This window comes from Chiloscyllium punctatum, chromosome 24 (genome assembly GCF_047496795.1).
Source record: "Chiloscyllium punctatum isolate Juve2018m chromosome 24, sChiPun1.3, whole genome shotgun sequence".
In the NCBI taxonomy this organism is placed as follows: domain Eukaryota; kingdom Metazoa; phylum Chordata; class Chondrichthyes; order Orectolobiformes; family Hemiscylliidae; genus Chiloscyllium; species Chiloscyllium punctatum.
This window is the reverse complement of record NC_092762.1, coordinates 58,425,338-58,443,908: the sequence shown is the minus strand read 5'-3', so window position 1 is coordinate 58,443,908 and position 18,571 is coordinate 58,425,338. Positions and strand designations below refer to the sequence as shown.

The 18,571-nt window shown below is 39.4% G+C and overlaps 1 protein-coding gene across 2 annotated transcripts in view; it reads left to right on the top strand.

Moving 5' to 3' along the window:
* wdr18 (WD repeat domain 18) overlaps positions 1–18,070 on the top strand; it is a 199,960-nt gene extending 181,890 nt beyond the window's left edge. For both annotated transcript variants that reach the window (XM_072593920.1, XM_072593921.1), the window contains 2 exons: positions 13,962–14,030; positions 16,634–18,070. In XM_072593920.1, coding sequence (XP_072450021.1) covers positions 13,962–14,030; positions 16,634–16,762 — 198 coding nt within the window. In that variant the 3' untranslated portion in view covers positions 16,763–18,070. The remainder of the gene's footprint in view (positions 1–13,961; positions 14,031–16,633) is intronic.
* Positions 18,071–18,571: the final 501 nt, after the last annotated feature.

Genomic DNA, 18,571 nt, shown 5'->3' with positions numbered 1-18,571 from the left:
AAGGAGCAAAATCATTAAATTGTATCTAAGAAAACTTTCTTAGCTAGTGCATAGAAAGCAAACAAAGAGGTGCCTTATTTTCAGAAAGAACTATGGCAGCAGAAGGAATATCAGTAGGGGAACAGTGTGGAGATAGTGACTGTAACTCAGTTAGATTTAGAATAGGTATGGAAAAGGTTAAGGATGGGGACAGAACTAAAAATTCTAATCTGGGGAAGTCCAACTTTATTAAGAATAAGATGCAGTTTATCCGAAGAGGACAATATTTTTGCTCTGTATAGGAATATATTTGCCCTGTATTGTTGTTATTCCCTTCCTGAATGCCAATGACTGCTCTGACATAGTTTATTCACAAGTAACTAAAGTCTGTCAGAGCAGTCATAGGCATTCGAGAAGGGAATAACAACAATACAGGGCAAATATATTCCTATAAAGACTAAGGGTGGATCCATGACTGGAAAACCTTGGATGTCAAGTCCCTGAGGAGTATAAAAAGTGCAAGGCACAAATTAAAATGGGTACTAGGAAATCCAAGAGAGTGCATGATAAAGCATTGGCTGATAGAATAAATCAAAACCCATTGCGTTTTTATAAACGTATGTAGACTAAAATAAGTAAGGGAATCATAGAAGTAATCAGAGTGTAGACCCAAAAGACATGGACACAGACCTTGATGAATATCTTGCATTGATTTGGTCTTCACAATGGAAAAGGACTACACCGATAGTGACATCAGGATATCTAAGCAAAGATATACTGAGAGTAGAGGCAGAGAGATAGTTCACAAGGTTGATCCTTGGAATTAAGGGATTTTCTTATGAGATGAAGTTGAGAAGGTTGAGCTTGTACTCATTGGAAGGAAAGGAGACCTTATTGATGGGAAGCTTGACGGTGTAAATGTAGAGTGGTTGTTTTCCTTTGTGGTGGAGTCTAGGACCAGAGGACATAATCGCAGGGTAAGGGGTCACCTACCAGTATTTAAGACTGGGATGAAGAGGAACTCATCTCAGATGGTAGTGAACCTTTGGATCTCTTTACTGAAGAGGGCTGTTGAAGCTGGGTTGTTAAGTGGATTCAAGGCTGAGATAAACTTTTAGTCAGTAAGGGATTCAAGGGTTAGGGGGATGAGTAAATTTGAGGATAAGATCAGCCATGACCTCATTGAATGGCAGAGCAGACTTGAGCTGGATGACCTACTTTTTGAAATATCAAGGAGTTAATGATTGTGCTGAACTGGCATGAAAGAGGAGTTGATGTCTAGAGTAGATTAATTATGACCTTGTTGAATGGTGGAGCAGGCTTAAAGGGCTTGGTGCCCACTTTGACTCCTATTTCCTAAGTTCTTATGTTCTAAAGTTGATAACTTACCTGGACCAGGTGAAGTGCATCCAAGGATACTGATGGAAAGAGAGCAGAAATTGTGAAAGCACTAGCCATAAGTTTTCATTTTCCTTAGATCCAGGAGTAATGCCAGAGATTTGGAAAATTGCAAACATTACGCCCTGGTTTGAAAAAGGGTGTAATGTTAAACTCAAGAAATCATAAACCAACCAGTTTCATTTCAGTGGTAGGGAAACTTATAGAAGCAATCATTTGTGATAGAATTAATAGTCGCTTGGATAAGCACAAGTTAGTTATGGTGAAGCAACATGGATTTCTAAAGAGAAAATCATAGTTAACTAACTCAGTGCGATTTTTGAAGAAGTAACAGAGAGGTTTTGTGCGTATAAGTTGGATCTCATAAAATGCAAAGAACAGTAGTAATGTGAATACAAAGTTGGCCAATAGGAAGCAGTGAGAATGGTCAGTGAACAATCTTTGGGCTGGGGAAAGGTAGTGAGGGTAGTATTGGAACCCATGCTTTTCCTGATTTATATTAATGATCTAGACCTTGGTGTAAAGAGGACAATTGCAAAGTCTTCAGATGTTAGAAAACTTGAAACATTGTAAGCTGTGAAGAGGATAGTGCAGAAATTCAAAAGGACATTGAGCAGTTGGTAGAGGAAGCAGATGGGTGGCAGATGAATTTTAATGCAGATGAGTGTAAGGTGATACAGTTTGGTAGAAACAACTTGTGGAGAAACAGTTTAAAATAAAAGGTACTACTTTAAACGTTGTGCAGATGCTTAAGTCATCAAAGGTGGCAAGGCAGATGGATAGACCAGTTAATAAAGAATGCAGGATCCTAGCCTTTATTAATAGGAAGTAAAGTACTAGAGCAATAAGGTTTTGCTGAATTTGTATAAGACACAAGTTAGATCTCAGCTGGCATAAAGTTCTGTGTGACACATTCCAGGAAGCATGTAACACATTAAACAAAGTGCAGAATATATTTACAGGAATGATTTTGGCTTGTGAAACTTCAATTATAAGATAGATTGAAGAGGTTGAGACTCTTTTCCTCAGACGAGAAGCCAAAATAGAAATTTGAGATAAGTTTTCCAAATCCTGAAGGCTTGGGACAGAATAGAAGGAAAAAACTATCCACATTGGTAAAAAGATTGAGAACAAGAGGACATAGATTTAAAGTGTCATTTTTAAGACCATCATCCACAAAGTATTCAACAGGCGTGCTCTGCAGCAGAGTAGAGAATTGCAGCAATCAGTAAATTGCCACCTTTCACTGTGTGTGGACATGAGAAGTGGCTGTCATTTTCACAGAGAAAGGAGTGTAAAATCTGTAACAGTCACAAGGTGAGTAGTAAAAGGAAAGCGTTCCTGGATCAGGCAGTAAATCTGAGCAGAGTTTAAAAGATTAAAATTCTTCACTGGCATATCTTGCAACATTGATCCAGAGGGCATTTCATTGTGTTTCTCCTGCAGAATTGATTTGGAGAGTATTTCATTGTGTTTATCCTGCAATGTCTTTCAATGTAATTGTGGTTCTATGAAAATCCAATATCAGCACAGCTTTACACCACAGGTCATAAACTATCATCCAATAGTAAAGTAAAATAGAATTATTGTATGCAGTGAACAGTGGGGTAAGTAAATAATTTATCTTTCTGTTTCTCCATTATCTGTACATATGTGGTAGAAGCACAGCATGAGGTAGTTACAGTAGTCATTCCAGCAACCTAACAGAAGTCGAAACAAAGTCCGATAAGCAAACACGATGTGCATTTGCCCAGTGCCCTTAACTTACACAATTTTGAATTTGATTAATTTTTTTTTGAGTGCAGGAAGACTTGGGTTGTAGTAAGCTTTAAGCACATTTTTCATTACATGCTAAGATTATGATGAATATTGCAACTCCACCCCAACTCCTAACATTTTCCTGAACCAATACCATTCCTCACACCATGGATGGAATTTCAATGAAAAGCCTCCCTTTAATTTTCACTGCTGCCCTAAACCATTGTTCAATAGGCACTTGACCCCATATCCAAATGGGGCTTAGAGACGCCAGGAAATGCGCATTACCATGCTATTTCTGGATGACATCACTATGACACCTAGTCTATTCTTAGCCAACTGTGGAGCATAGGCATTTTGCAGCGTGGCTCATGGTCAGAATAAATGTTTTGTTGACTTCTGGTATCGCAACTTAATCCTTGACCAAAATAATCCTTTTTTATTTCACCAAACCTGTTTAAATCCATGCATCAGTTGAGGGTTCGGGCACAAAAATAATGACATTTTCAAAAAAAAAGTCTTAATGTTTTGGACATTTTACGAATGTATTTCTGTCAAATGTGATGCTGGATGAATATTGTCAACTTAGGCTATAAGATACAACTAGTAGTAAAATTAGAATCTTTCCCACTCATTGGCTGTCTCGAGAGGAAATATTTTAAGCCACAATGGTCGAGTTTACACATTTCGTTGGCAATTGCAACAAGTGAGCGACGTTTGAAGAGGGGGGGTGGGGGGCGCGGCGGGCGGGTTTGATGGGTGTCAAATAAGAAACATACGCATTGGTGTTGATGTGTTGGGTTAAATGTGAAATCCCTCACGCTTACTATTGGCCAATCACAGTACTATAAATGCTGAGCTAATTCCTGCTTTTAGAGTCATAGAGATGTACAGCATGGAAACAGACCCTTCGGTCCAACCCGTCCATGCCGACCAGATATCCCAACCCAATCTAACCCCACCTGCCAGCACCCGGCCCAAATCCCTCCAAACCCTTCCTATTCATATACCTATCCAAGTGCCTTTTAAATATTGCAATTGTACCAGCCTCCACCACTTCCTTTGGCAGCTCAATCCATACATGTACCACCCTCTGTGTGAAAAAGTTGCCCCTTAGGTCTCTTTTATGTCTTTCCCCTCTCACCCTAAACCTATGCTCTCTAGTTCTGGACTCCACGACCCCAGGGAAAAGACTTTGTCTATTTATCCTATCCATGCCCCTCATGATTTTGTAAACCTCTATAAGGTCACCCCTCAGCTTCTGATGCTTCAGGGAAAACAGCCCCAGCCTATTCAGCCTCTCCCTATAGCTCAAATCCTCCAACCCTGACAACATCCTTGTCCATCTTTTCAGAACCCTTTCAAGTTTCGCAACATATTTCTGAAAGGAAGGAGACCAGAATTGCACACAATATTCCAAAAGTGGCCTAACAATGTCCTTTACAGCCGCAACGTGACCTCCCAACTCCTGTATTCAATACTCTGACCAATAAAAGCATACCAAACTCCTCCTCTACTATCCTATCTACCTGCGACTCCACTTTCAAGGAGCTATGAACCTGCACTCCAAGGTCTCTTTGTTCAGTAATACTCACTAGGACCTTGTCATTAAGTGTATAAGTCCTGCTAAGATTTGCTTTCTCAAAATGCAGCACCTCGCATTTATCTGAATTAAACTCCATCTGCCACTTTTCAGCCCATTGGCCCATCTGGTCAAGATCCTATTGTAATCTGAGGTAACCTTCTTTGCTGTCCACTGCACCTCCAATTTTGGTGTCATCTGCAAACTTACTCACTGTACCTCTTCTGCTCGCATCCAAATCATTTATGTAAATGACAAAAAATAGAGGACCCGGCACTGATCCTTGTGGCACTCCACTGGTCACAGGCCTCCCGTCTGAAAAACAACCCTCCACCACCTTTGAGCCAGTTCTGTATCCAAATGGCTAGTTCTCCCTGTATTCCATGAGATCTCCCATGGGCAACCTTGTAGAACGCCTTACTGAAGTCCATATAGATCACATCTACCGCTCTGCCCTCATCAATCCTCTTTATTACTTCTTCAAAAAACTCAAATCAAGTTTGTGAGACATGATTTCCCACGCACAAAGCCATGCTGACTATCCCTAATCAGTCCTTGACTTTCCAAATATATGTACGTCTTGTCCCACCGGATTCCCTCCAACAACCTGCCCACCACTGACATCAGGCTCACTGGTCTATAGTTCCCTGGCTTGTCTTTATCGCCCTTCTTAAACAGTGGCACCATGTTAGCCAACCTCCAGTCTTCCACCACCTCACCTGTGACCATCGATGATACAAATATCTCAGCAAGAGGCCCAGCAATCACTTCTCTAGCTTCCCACAGAGTTCTACGGTACACCTGATCAGGTCCTGGGGATTTATCCACCTTTATGCGTTTCAAGACATCCAGCACTTCCTCCTCTGTAATCTGGACATTTTGCAAGGTGTCACCATCTATTTCCCTACATTCTGTATCTTCCATATCCTTTTCCACAGTAAATACTGATGCAAAGTACTCGTTTAGCATCTCTCCCATTTTCTGCAGCTCCACATAAAGGCCGCCTTGCTGATCTTTGAGGGGCCTTATTCTCTTCCTAGTTACCCTTTTGTCCTTGCATTTGTAAAAACTCTTTGGATTCTCCTTAATTCTATTTGCCAAAGCTATCTCATGTCCCCTTTTTGCCCTCCTGATTTCCCTCTTAAGTATACTCCTACTGCATTTATACTCTCCTAAGGATTCACTCGATCTATCCTGTCTATACCTGACATATGCTTCCTTCTTTTTCTTAACCAAACCCACAATTTCTTTAGTCTTCCAGCATTCCCTATACCTACCAGCCTTTCCTTTCACCCTAACAGGAATATAGTTTCTCTGGATTCTTGTTAACTCATTCCTGAAGGCTTCCCATTTTCCAGCCATCCCTTTACCTGCGAACATCTGCCTCCAATCAGCTTTTGAAGGTTTTTTCAGTAAGCAGCTCCACTTACAACATAAGATTGTAGACAGCATTTGACCTATCTCTCATAGTCTCTTTGGCTAAATCACACTATCATCCAGGTTCATTCAAGTGATTCTTTCTGCAGAAATAGGGCCCCCACTCATAATTTGCCACCCACAAGCTTACCTGTTCAATTGCGGATGGCATATTGGACTTCCAGCTTTGGGACTCCAATCAGAGGACCAGCAGCTCTTGGCAGCCTCAGCAAGTGAGGGGAGTGCTGCTGAGGCAAGTTAGTGATCGGGGGCTCTTTGATATGGAGGCTCTTTGATATGGAGGCTCTTTGGATCAGAGGTGGAGTCAAACCCCTCCAGTTGGCTTATTGGGACCACAGTGACTGCTTTCCCAGCCTGTGACCCCCCTCTTTAAGGTATCAAAACTCTGGATAACCACTCTGTTAGTCCCTTTGGCCAGAGAAATTCAGGGAATTAGTTTTATATTGCCTTCAAAGTGAAGATTGGTACCACATGTCAATCACTGTATAGATCCTTGAACAGCTGCACAGACACACAGCATAAAGGAAACACTGTCGAAGGAAAGCCAGCTCACCAGCACCTTTGGCATGTTTGAAGGTGTGCAGTAGGGGTCTGTTCCAGCTAGAGATGCTCACATAGCATGAAAAATGAATTAAAATTACAGCAGTGTGATACCTTTCCATTATGCCCACAAGTCAAAAGCAAATTGTTCAGGTCTGAATTGGACATCCTGTTGCCCGGAGGTAGTTAACTGTTGAGTAAATCAGGAAAAATACTTATTACATTCGTGGATTTTCCTCAGCAGGATGGATGACAATTTTAGTGGGACTGTGAATCAATCTAATATTAGTCAGAGTCCAAGTTGGACTGCACCATGGCCTACTGTGTCTGAGAAGCCAGAAAAGGCAGTAAGCATCTTGATTAACATAGTTACCCTGAAAAAATATCAGAATTATAATTCTTGGCATCATTGGCAGCTAATAAAGATGATCAAATTCAACATAATCTAAGATACTACCAGGCATGGATTTTATATCAGGAACCAGGTAAAAGGATAATTTCAAAGAAAATATGAGCAGCATGGGCAAGTTAGTTGGAAATTTGTTCAGCATTTTAAGTCAAGATAGACTACATATGATTAAAGATACACTTAAGCTCAGCATGTAGACTCAGCGTTTGTTATTGTACATGAATTCACAAATTACTCAGAACTGGGCGGCACGGTGGCACAGTGGTTAGCACTGCTGCCTCACAGCGCCGAAGACCCGGGTTTAATTCCTGCCTCAGGCGACTGACTGTGTGGAGTTTGCACGTTCTCCCCGTGTCTGCGTGGGTTTCCTCTGGGTGCTCCGGTTTCCTCCCACAATCCGGAAATGTGCAGGTCGGGTGAATTGGCCGTGCTAAATTGCCCATAGTGTTAGGTGCATTAGTCAGGGATAAATATAGGGTAGGGGAATGTTACCCTTCGGAGGGTCGGTGTGGACTTGTTGGGCCGAAGGGTCTGTTTCATACTTCAGGGAATCTAATCTAAAAAAATTTATAGTAGGGCAACAAAGTGGGATGCAGGGGAAAAAAAAATCACAAAACAAAATGATGAAGCTGAAATTAAGGATGAGCGCAACTTAGAATAAGTGATTAATTCATCCAAATATTCACCACAGAAGATATCTGTAACTTAAGTAGAATAAACAACTACATTATAAATAAAATTGAATACTAAAAATAAGTACATTTAAAGAAGTTTACAGCACAGAAGGAGACTGGTTAGCCCATTATATTTGCATTAGTTATGTGCCTGAGGAATTTAGAACTAATTCCGATTGCCTTCCATCTTCCTAAAAGCCTATATTAGCATTTCCTTCAAATACTTATCCATTTATTTAAATGATGCAATGTCCTCTGCCTCAATCATTCTCTGTTACAAAACCTTCCATGCTTGAATAATCTTGAGTAAAGCTGAAAATGTGTTACTGGAAAAGCACAGCACATCAGGCAGCATCCAAGGAGCAGGAGAATCGATGTTTCAGGCATGAGCCCGTCTTCAGGAATATGAAGAAGGGCTCATACCCGAAACGTCGATTTTCCTGCTCTTTGGATGCTGCCTGACCTGCGCTTTTCCAGCAACACATTTTCAGCTCTGATCTCCAGCATCTGCAGTCCTCACTTTAATCTTGAGTAAAGACATTTCTTCTAATATAATTCTTGAAAATTTCAAATTGATTCCCTTTTCAAATGTCTTTCAAATAGTAGGAAGTGGTCTATTCCATGTTATTCTCAAAACTTTTCATAATATTGAGGCTTTATTAAATCTCCTGCTGGCCTTCTCTACTCAACCAGAAATAGGCCTAGTCTGTCCCTATAACTAGTTTTCTATCCTTGGCATCATCTAGCTACATTTATATTAAAACGTTTCAATATCTTTTCTGTAATTGAACACCAAAAACTGGATATAGTGCTCTCATTGTTCTTATGCAATCACTACAATATTCCTTTATTGGACTGTAAGCCTACACTTATAAATTTTTAAATATTGTTAGCCTTTATTTAAAATGACTTTAAGTCCTTGTATTTGCCCCTGCCGATAGTTGTAATGTTATGCTATGAAGGAAGGTCATTAACTTCTAAAAATAAATTTAAACTCCCAGTTTTCGGATGAAAATTATGCCATCTAATTATGCAAATTAGATTCTGCACAGAAATTTTTTATGTATAATTAACAAAGTAAGTACATTATATTTCTAAAGCTCAATTACTTAAACCTGAATTCTCAGCAAGACACTCCCTGTCCTATTTTATTTCCATTTGAGAATTCTCTTATTCATTACAGGATCCTGAGAGTTCCTTCATGAAATCAAAATTAAGATGTGCCACTACTGTCAGGAGCTCACTTTGATTCTCAGTGTTCCTGATTTTCTCTGAATTGTGAAATTTGTCAGGGATCTTATTGAATCCACTTCAGCAACCCTCCCTTCATGATTGTAGACACTTCAACTGAAGCATGGGCCTCACTGTACTCGCGCTCAAAGACTCCAACTCAAAGGTAGCCCTGATTTCTGATCACCCTTTGCTTCTGATGTACAGTTTTGAGTTTATTTTCTCTCTGCTTCTCCAGGCTCTAGTATCTGTTTCAACATTTTCCATGAGATAATGCACAAATAAACCCAACACTAAAGGACGGCCTCTCAACAATCTATCCCTATGGCAATGAATCATATCTGGGATTTCAATGAAATACTGCCAACTATAAACCTGTTTGTTGATCTTGGAATCAATTATATCTTTAATGGAGACAACCTCAGTCTTGCCAGGCTCATTGGCTCCATTGCAGTGCTCAAATGAGGCATAGATTAATGTTTTCACACTTCCAACACCGACCTTATTAAAGAAAAACTAGCCACCTTTAAAATGCAATCATTTTAGATCTGTTTTCAAACCTCCCAACCCAGTTACTTCCACAATCTTATATACCCAAACTAAAAGTAATATTTCAACAACATATGAATTATAAAATGAATCCGACCTACAGCATGAATTAATTAAGTTTGTACTCCAATTCCGTTCCTTCTAAAAATATAATGTTTCCCACTTCTGCTACCTGACTGTCCAATCTGCTAACATGTTTGTGTCCTCCTGAAAATCTTCTTCTGTTACAAGTCTCTTATTCTGGTATCATCAGGAAATTTGTTGATGTCGTTTCTCCACCAAAATCCAAAATGAAGAAAGTTCTGATCGGGCTTAATAGATGTTGGGAGGCTATTTTTCTTGGCTGAAATCTTTACAGATTCCTTGTGCTTGCCTGTTAAGCTTTTTGGTTTATTTTACCTTGTAGCCTTCTAATCATCTTTTCACCTAACCATTGCTTCTTTCCTATCATCATAAGGGTCATAGAGGTCTACAGCATGAAAACAGCCCTTTGACCCAGCTTGCCCATGCTGTCCAGTTTTCACAATGAAACAAGTCCCATTTGCCTACATTTGGTCCATAAGGCTCCATACCTATCCCCTCCACAAATCTGTCTAAATGTTGCTTAAATGTCAAGATTGTACTGGCTTCCACCACTACCTCTGGTAATCCGTTCCAGACACTCACCACCCTCTGTGTGAAAGAACTATCGCTCTGGACCATTTTGTGACTCTCCCCTCTCACCTTAAACCTATGCCCTCTAGTTTTAGACTCCCCTATCATGGGAAAACCTGTTGGCTATTCACCTTATCTATGCCTCTCATGATTTTATACACCTCTGTAAGGTCGCCCCTCAGTCTCCTATGCTCCAGGGGAAAAGGTCCCAGCCTATCCAACCTTACCTTGTAATTCAAACCTTCCAGTCCAGGTAACATCCCAGTAAATCTTTTCTGCACACTTCCTAGTTAAATAATATCCTTTCTACAGTAGAGCCACCAGAACTGCATGCAGTACTCCAAATGTGGCCTCACCAACAGGTGTGCAAGTGCAACAAGATGTCCTAACTCCTGTACTCGATGCTCTGACCAATCAAAACAAGCATGCAAAGCCACCTTCACCACCCTGTCCACCTATGACTCCACTTTCAAGGAGCTATGAACCTGTGCCCCTAGATTTTTTTGTTCTATACCACTCCGCAGAACCTTGCCATTGACTGTGGAAGTCCTGCCCTGGATTGACCCACCAAGATGCAACATTTTGCATTTATCTAAACACCGTCTGCCATTCTTCAGCCTGTTGGCCCAATTGATCAGCTTTCGCTGCATTTCCAGATAACCACCTTCACTGTCCACTATACGCAGTCCTTGACCTTTGAGGAAAAATCATACTTCATGTGAAATATTTATTTCATATGAAGGTCTGCAAAAAGGAGTTTTAATTAGGTTCAAAGTGCAGTACTTGGATTTATTGTATACTTTGGAAATAGATAATGAATTGGTTGAATGGAGGAACATAGCTGGTATTAGAAGATTTTGTCGAAGATGCTAAAGGAGGCAGCTAAGCACTAGGGATAACTTTGCTTCCAATTTATATGTTTGACTTGGATTCAGAAATTCATTGTAGCTTAGGATTTACAAGATAAATTGGACCTTAATTTCAATAAGGATACTCCATGTAAGTAGAAAAACATTGAGTGACGTGCATAGTGAATTCAAATGGACATAGCCCCTTAAATTCAATGTAACCAATTACTGCAGAGTAACAATTATTAAAGCCAGAATGTTGAGATATACATATATAGGCACAACAATAGAATGAAAGTTAAGAAAAGTCATTGTTAAACTGTACAGTCCTGTAATCAGACTACATTCTGAGCACTGTGTTCAGTTCTGATCAAAATGTGAAGAGATTTGAGTGCAGGAGACAGTTTAGAGAAAGTCTTTGCTAGAATTGATAGAAGGTTGCCTAAAGTATCAAAAAGACCCAGATTTAGTACCTGTTCTATGCTAACGTATCTCAGCCAGTGCAAGAGTGATTGTTATCCAGTGACCCCTGCTAGAAACTGTACAGCAGTCATGTTAACTTTCAGCATGGACCAGTGCTCAATTGAGTAGGCTGCCTTCAAAATCTATTTTAGTTTACCTGTTCTTAAAGCATGGCTGGAGGTGCCTGTGGAACTCATTTCCCAGCTGCAATCTCTACCCTAAAAATGAGAGGGGAGAAAATTGGAAAAAAAGTAAAGAATTGCTAACTGAAAGTGTTCACATTGACTGTGAATATTGAGTACATCTGAAGCCCTCAGGAGATTGCTTCAGCATTAAAGGCAATAAATGCTGGAGTCTACCAACATCCAATGCAGTTTCATAAAATTGCATCCCTATGAGATTTAGTCTAATTAATGTTTATACATTCCCATTGTTTTTGGATTGTTTCCCAGTTCCCATGTGACTTTCTTGCATTATAAGTATAATAAGTTGTTTGAAAGTCTGGTCAGAAACATTTGTTATAGTTATGAAATACTCTAATGTTATAATATTTTGGAACTTTAAATTTAGTTTTAAATTTAAACGAAGAGGGGTTAGAGGTCAAGAAAAGCTAATTTATTTCTCTACCTAGATAAATGGTTAATGTGCTTCACATGACTGTGCCAAAGAGGACAGAGGAAGTCATCTTTAACGATCTGGTTACAGGTTTCCCTACACAGACAGCGTAGCGTAGGCAAGAAGCAGTGTGTGGCCAGCAGAGAGACAAGGTTACTTGAGTTTGAGCTGTCACAGCCTTATGTGGGGGGTGGGGTATCCTATAGATGAAGAAACACATCTTGCAGCCTTATACATATTCTGAGAGATTTGTTCTGGATGGGCAGAGGGAAAAAGAATGATTGCAACAGGCTTTACTACTGGTGGTGGATTTAAGAAGCTTTCCAAAAACACCTTGAGTCAGTCACTTGTACTTGTTACTCAGCTAAGCTGAGATACAAAAGTGCAATGGGTAATAAGTATAAAAGGAGAATATTAGTTTCTGTAGTTTAAAATTGTAAGTTAATTACAAAAATAAAACGGTATTTAGTCAATAGTGTTATTTCAATATTAATTGCAGTAAAGGTATTTAAACATGAAATATTGTCAGGTCATTCTTTCAGCAAATAGAATTTCAAAGACTCATGGTCTTGATGAAGGTTGCCAACCTGTCAGAAACCTCCCTTTTTTTCCTGTTACATCAATATTTGGGGCAGCATGGTGGCTCAGTGGTTATCACTACTGTCTCTCAGCACCAGGCACTCAGGTTTGATTCCAGCCTCGGGCTTCTATCTGTGTGGAGTTTGAATGTTCTCCCTGTGTTTGCATAGTTTCCTCCCACAGTCCAGAGATGTAGCGTTTAGGTGGATTGGCCATGCTAAATTGTCTATAGTGTCCAGGGGTGTTTAGGTTAGGTGGGTTAACCATAGGTGATGCAAGCTTACGGGGATAGGTTGGGGCATGGGATGGGATGGGATGCTCTTTGCAGAGTCAGTGTGGCCTCGATGGGCCAAGTGGCCTGCTTTCACACTGTAGGGATTCTGTGATTACTAGAATATTGCTGAAAAAAGAGACCTTTTGTCAAAACTTTTTCTCTTGCACTCATCAAAACATTTTCAAAAATACTATGGTTCAGGGCAAAATATGCTTCTGAATTTGTTCCTCTGAATGCGAAATGACAGCTTCGCTAAAATATGTCCTTTCTCAGCAATGTTCAAGTTCTGTACTATGTTACAAGAGTAATTGCTTTCTGAGCATTCTTGTCTTGTTCTTCTTAAACTTAAAATACCGCAGTCTCTTTCTGCCTCCAGTGTTGAAATCAATATTCATTACATCATCTCTGATTGTAATTTATTCATCCTCTCCCATAAAGTTCTCAACTCTGTATAGTTTCCTCGGCACTGACTCTTACAGAGATATAGTTTCTCTGAGTTGCTAGTGTATAGTCCCTTGGGCACTGATACTTGCAAAGATTTTGATCTAGAACCAGATAATGCAGTATAACTCTAGTGATTACTGTAAGATTCAGTTCAAACAAAGATTTGGAGAAACACTCATAGGAGTTTATCTGTCACCCCATTGGTTTCTAGACGCAACTTTACCTTAAATGTTAAAGATTGTTTCCTGTTTGGAAATAACTACATCACCAGCACCCAAACAGTGTTCAGCAGGACTTCTCCAGAATGTGATTGACTCTTAACTGCTGACGTTTGCCAATGATGCCCACATCCCATGAAAAAATAAGTGTTTCTGATTGTAATTGGTAGCCTATTCAGAGATTTGGGCATTTTCTGCTGTGTATGCAATGTTCTGCAACGTGCACTTGCTACCTGGAATGATTATTTTTACTTTTAGAATATAAGTTGTGTACAATTCCAAGCTAAATCATTTGCTCTGTTTTTCAACAGGAGTCTCAGGAAAGTTACCTCAAAAAAGCTGAGGAGTTGTATTCTGTTATGTGCACTGCCGCAGATAAGGTTTGTTGGGCTTTAATAGATTTTTGTCATGTGCGGTTTAAACTCTACCAATTCTTCCACTGCTGATTGTTAAACTTGTCTGTGAAATGAGTTTCCACAGTTTCTGGTGGACAAAGGCCTACAAAATAAAACAAACTTTAATTCAGCATTGACGTTTTCATTGTCATGGAAATCATCTTTTTCTTTCAATTGCAAAATTATTGCACGTTGAGTGGCCCTTCTGAGTGTGGGCCTAAGCTGTATTGCTGCAGTAGAAAGGAAGCTTCCCTCCTCATCTGGTCTGGAATGCGGTAGGTGGGTAATGCAGAGGTTGCTACACTTGAACTGGAATTGCTGTTCATGGGCTCTTTGAAATGGTAAGCTATTCTATTTCCAAGCAGTAACACCCTTCACCTTGATGAATCCAGAAATACTACTCGAACATAAATATCTGTTTTATGAATTACTGGAAGAGCAAAACAGTTTGTCATCAGTTGAACAATGTATGGACAACTTATCCAGGGAACCTTTCAATGTCTAGGCATGTCACATTTGTAAAACATAGCACTCCCATTTTGATGGCTGTTCAGTATCGCTCTGATACTCCGTGGTAGGGAAAGAAAGAATGGTGCTTTGGTCTCCTTTAGTCTCCTTTCCAGTTTTAACCACCAAAAAATTACTTGCCCCATCTCTGTGTTTCTTATCCCTTTCTACATCATCAAAAGCATTGAACTCTATTTCCCTGTTTCCCCTAAGCTCAAAAATAATATGTCCCACACATAATAGGAAGCATTTAGAAAGCAGTGACAGATTCAGACTCAGCGTGGATTTATGAAGGGGAAATCATGCTTGACAAATCTGTTGAAATTCAATGAAGATGTAACTAGTAGCGTTGACAAGGGGGAACTAGTCAATGTGGTTTACTTGGACTTTCAGAAAGCATTTGACACAGTCCCGCATAAGAGATTATTGTGTGAGATTAAAGTGCATGGGACTGGGGGAAGTGTATCGAGATGGATAGAAAGCTGGTTGGCAGAGAGGAAACAAAGAGTAGGAATTAATGGGTCCTTTTCAAATTGTCAGGCAGTAATTAGTGGGGTGCCACAGGATCCCAGCTATTCACAATATATATTAATGATTTGAATGAGGGAACAACATGTAACAAAGTTTGCAGATGATACCAAGTTGAGTGGGAACATAAACCGTGATAAGGATGCAGAGGTTCTTCAGCATGATCTGAACAAGTTGGGCGAGTAGGCAAATCAATGGCAGGTGCAGTATACTTTAGATAAATGCGAGGTTATTCACATTGGAAGCAAAAACAAGAAGGCAGATTACTACCTTAATGGTTGTAAATTTGAGAGGGGAGTGTGCAGTGCAACCTGGATGTCTGTGTGCTCCAGTTGCTGATGGTAAGCATGTAGGTGCAGCAGGCAGTAAAGAAGACAAATGGTGTATTGGTCTTCAGTGGAAGAGCTTTCAAGTACAGGAGCAGAGATGTGTTGTTGCAGTTACACAGGGCACTGGTGAGGCCACATCTAGTATTTTGTGTGCAGTTTTGGCCTCCTTTTCTGAGGAAAGATGTTCTTGCTCTTAAGGGTGTGCAATGAAGGTTTATCAGGCTGATTCCGAGTCGGTGGGACTGATGTATGAGGAGAGATTGATTAGATTAGGATTGCTTTTGCTGGAGTTCAAACGAGTGAAGGGGATCTCGTAGAGACTTATAAAATTCTAACAGGACGAGACAGGGTAGATGCAGGGAGGGTGTTCCCGGTGGTGGGTTCATCCAGAACCAGGGGTCACAATCTGAGGATACAGGGTGGACTATTTAGGATGGAGATGAGACATTTCTTCACCTAAAGAGTGATGAGCCTGTTGAATTCATTACTATAGGAAGTAGTCGATGCCAAAACATTGAATGTATTCAAGAGACGGCTAGATATAGAACTTGAGACAAATGAGATCAAAGGTTGTGGGGAGAAAGCAGGATTAGGCTATTGAGTTGGACAATCAGCCATGATCGTGATGAATGGCGGAGCAGGCTTGAAGGACCAAATAGTTTCCTCCTGCTTCTGTCTTCTATGTTTCTATGTTAATAGTTTTGCATCTCATTTCTGTGCTGAAGTCAAGATTTGTCTCCCTTGTCTTTAAGCATGTTAACTGTGGAACTCCTCACTTTCCTTCATCTTTCTGCCCTAGAAATGCTGATTTTCTTCAGCTGCATATCTAAATATAAACAATCTCAGCAGTAATTGTAACCCAGTCAGACCAGCAGTTTTCTGCTTAAATTAGTTTCTCTAGGGACTGAGGAATCGACTTTTTTTTGTGCAAAAAAGGAAACTGGAAATAAATAGTGGTCTGTTAGCTTCTTTAATGAGAAATATTAGGTTGATTTGGATGTGAAGTATTCACAGTATATACGACAGTTCAGCCTGATTTGACACGTCCCAGTTACTGTTGAGCCTGGCAAGCATTTATAGTTTTAAAAAATATTTGATTTCCAGCTTGATAATTTTATTGAATGTATTTATCCTTTCAGACAAGTTCATTAAAAATGTTTAAAGTTAATAAGACAAATTGCAATTTGTAATCCGTTGTTCAGATATATTTTTTTTCTTATGCAGCATTTGCTGGGAGATGGCGAGAACACAAAAATGAGAGTGGCTGAGCTGGAAGACGAAGTGAAGACATTGAAGAAAATCAATAGAGACTTGTATGATTTTTCAGTGCAAGTTCTGACCAAACAGACATAAGTGAAGAAATACTGCAAACTAGGAAACACCCAGTGTCAGGTCTCTGTTGGTATTACAATAATACATTCATTAGCATTTATAAAATGAACTGCCATATTTAAACATTTCCACTTGTAGTCCCACTTATGAGTTTGTTTATCTGAATTGTTTTTGCTGAGGGCAGAGGTATTTATGCTCTATGCTGCTTCTCATTTACACGTATTCACATCTACTTAAGTCAGATGTTTCTTTAGCTGCTTTTAAGCTGTACTTGTTGGCCTGTTAACAATCTTGATTCCAAACATATGAGTCCAATCCTAGTTAGGACCCGAATATAAATTTGCCAGATTCTTTAAGACCTTTGGACTGGGGGACCCAGTTGATACTAGATCTTCCTGGTGATTTTTTATGGAGAGGATATTGCTTTCTCCTTTGTTTGAATTGTATTTTGAGAATCAGTTTGTAAATATAATCCAGCCGTACATATGAATTCCACATATGACCTCTTGAACCCTGTTTGTACTTCTAACTTTTCTCCATAAGTTTGTTCTGTTTGAAAGTTATGGATTTGGAAACTTAAAAAGGATTGTTTGTCCGTTACCTAACTGGGTTTAAGATCTGTTACCTGTAAAGGAAACATGGATTTAAATCTTATCTGTGGCCTGAGGCTCCATGGTACACACATTGTCCAATCTTTCTGACAATAAGAGACATTCAAGTGTTAAAATAATAATTGCAAATTCTCTGTAGGCTGTGAAGTATTAGGTGTCTCCTATTCCATTTCTCCTGTTCTCCTGGTCAATTCCCTGGCTTCTGATTAGATAATGATGTATGTGGGTCATTCTGGAATTCATATCGGATTTATCCTGACTCTGTGGTTTCCCCTCTTCCTGTGGGAGATTGCCTTTTACTTGACCACTTTTCCACAGTGTTGTAATTGTAATCAGGAACTCAGTGTGGGAAAATTGCTGGCATAGATCCACATCCCATTTTGGGCATTCCAGTGTATGATCAATCACTAAGACAACAATTGGAATTGCAATGTCTGCACAGTTACTGGAGTGACTGATTTGATCATGTAATACAAGTCACACACGTTAACTTTTGTTATTATGATTTTTGTTTCTATTTATGTCAATCTAACCGGCATCTCCAAATCATAACTGTAGTTTGATTGACAGGAGAATTTAGAATCCCAGTCCCCCTTATGGTATATTTGCATTCTACACTGTGCCTCATATTTGAATTGTCTATTCTCTCTTTTATTTGTGGGAAATTTGTACGTATCTGAAGCATCTGACATTTTTAAAATAAATGTTTTGAAATAAATCTGATCTTTTTAATATGCAATTATTTTAAATTAAATTCAGCATAAAATTGGCCAGAGTACAATGTCTGTATTAGGTTTTACTACGAGAATTTGTACAATTTTTCCTATTACTGTAGAAATATTAACTGAATCTTACAGCAAAGTTTAAAGTTCAGTATTATAAGAGGAAGGGGATTTATTTAAAAGGTTTCCACCATCTACATACATAACTAAGTTAAGAACAAGTCTAATTAGGCAAATATATTTTCAAACAGCATTCAACAGAATCCTTCACATTAGTAGGGAAGGTCACAGCTTACAAAATAGTTGACAGATAAACTCTGCAAATCCACAAATTGCTAGAATACTGTCAACAGTGCAGCATTAAGTGAAAATACTGTGCTTGAAGAAATAAATCAACAGTATTTCACAGCAATCTGTTATGAGTCCTGGATAGTTAGGATAATTACAGTATTTATGAATGAGAAAACAAAACCTGATGCTTATGGATATCTATAAAG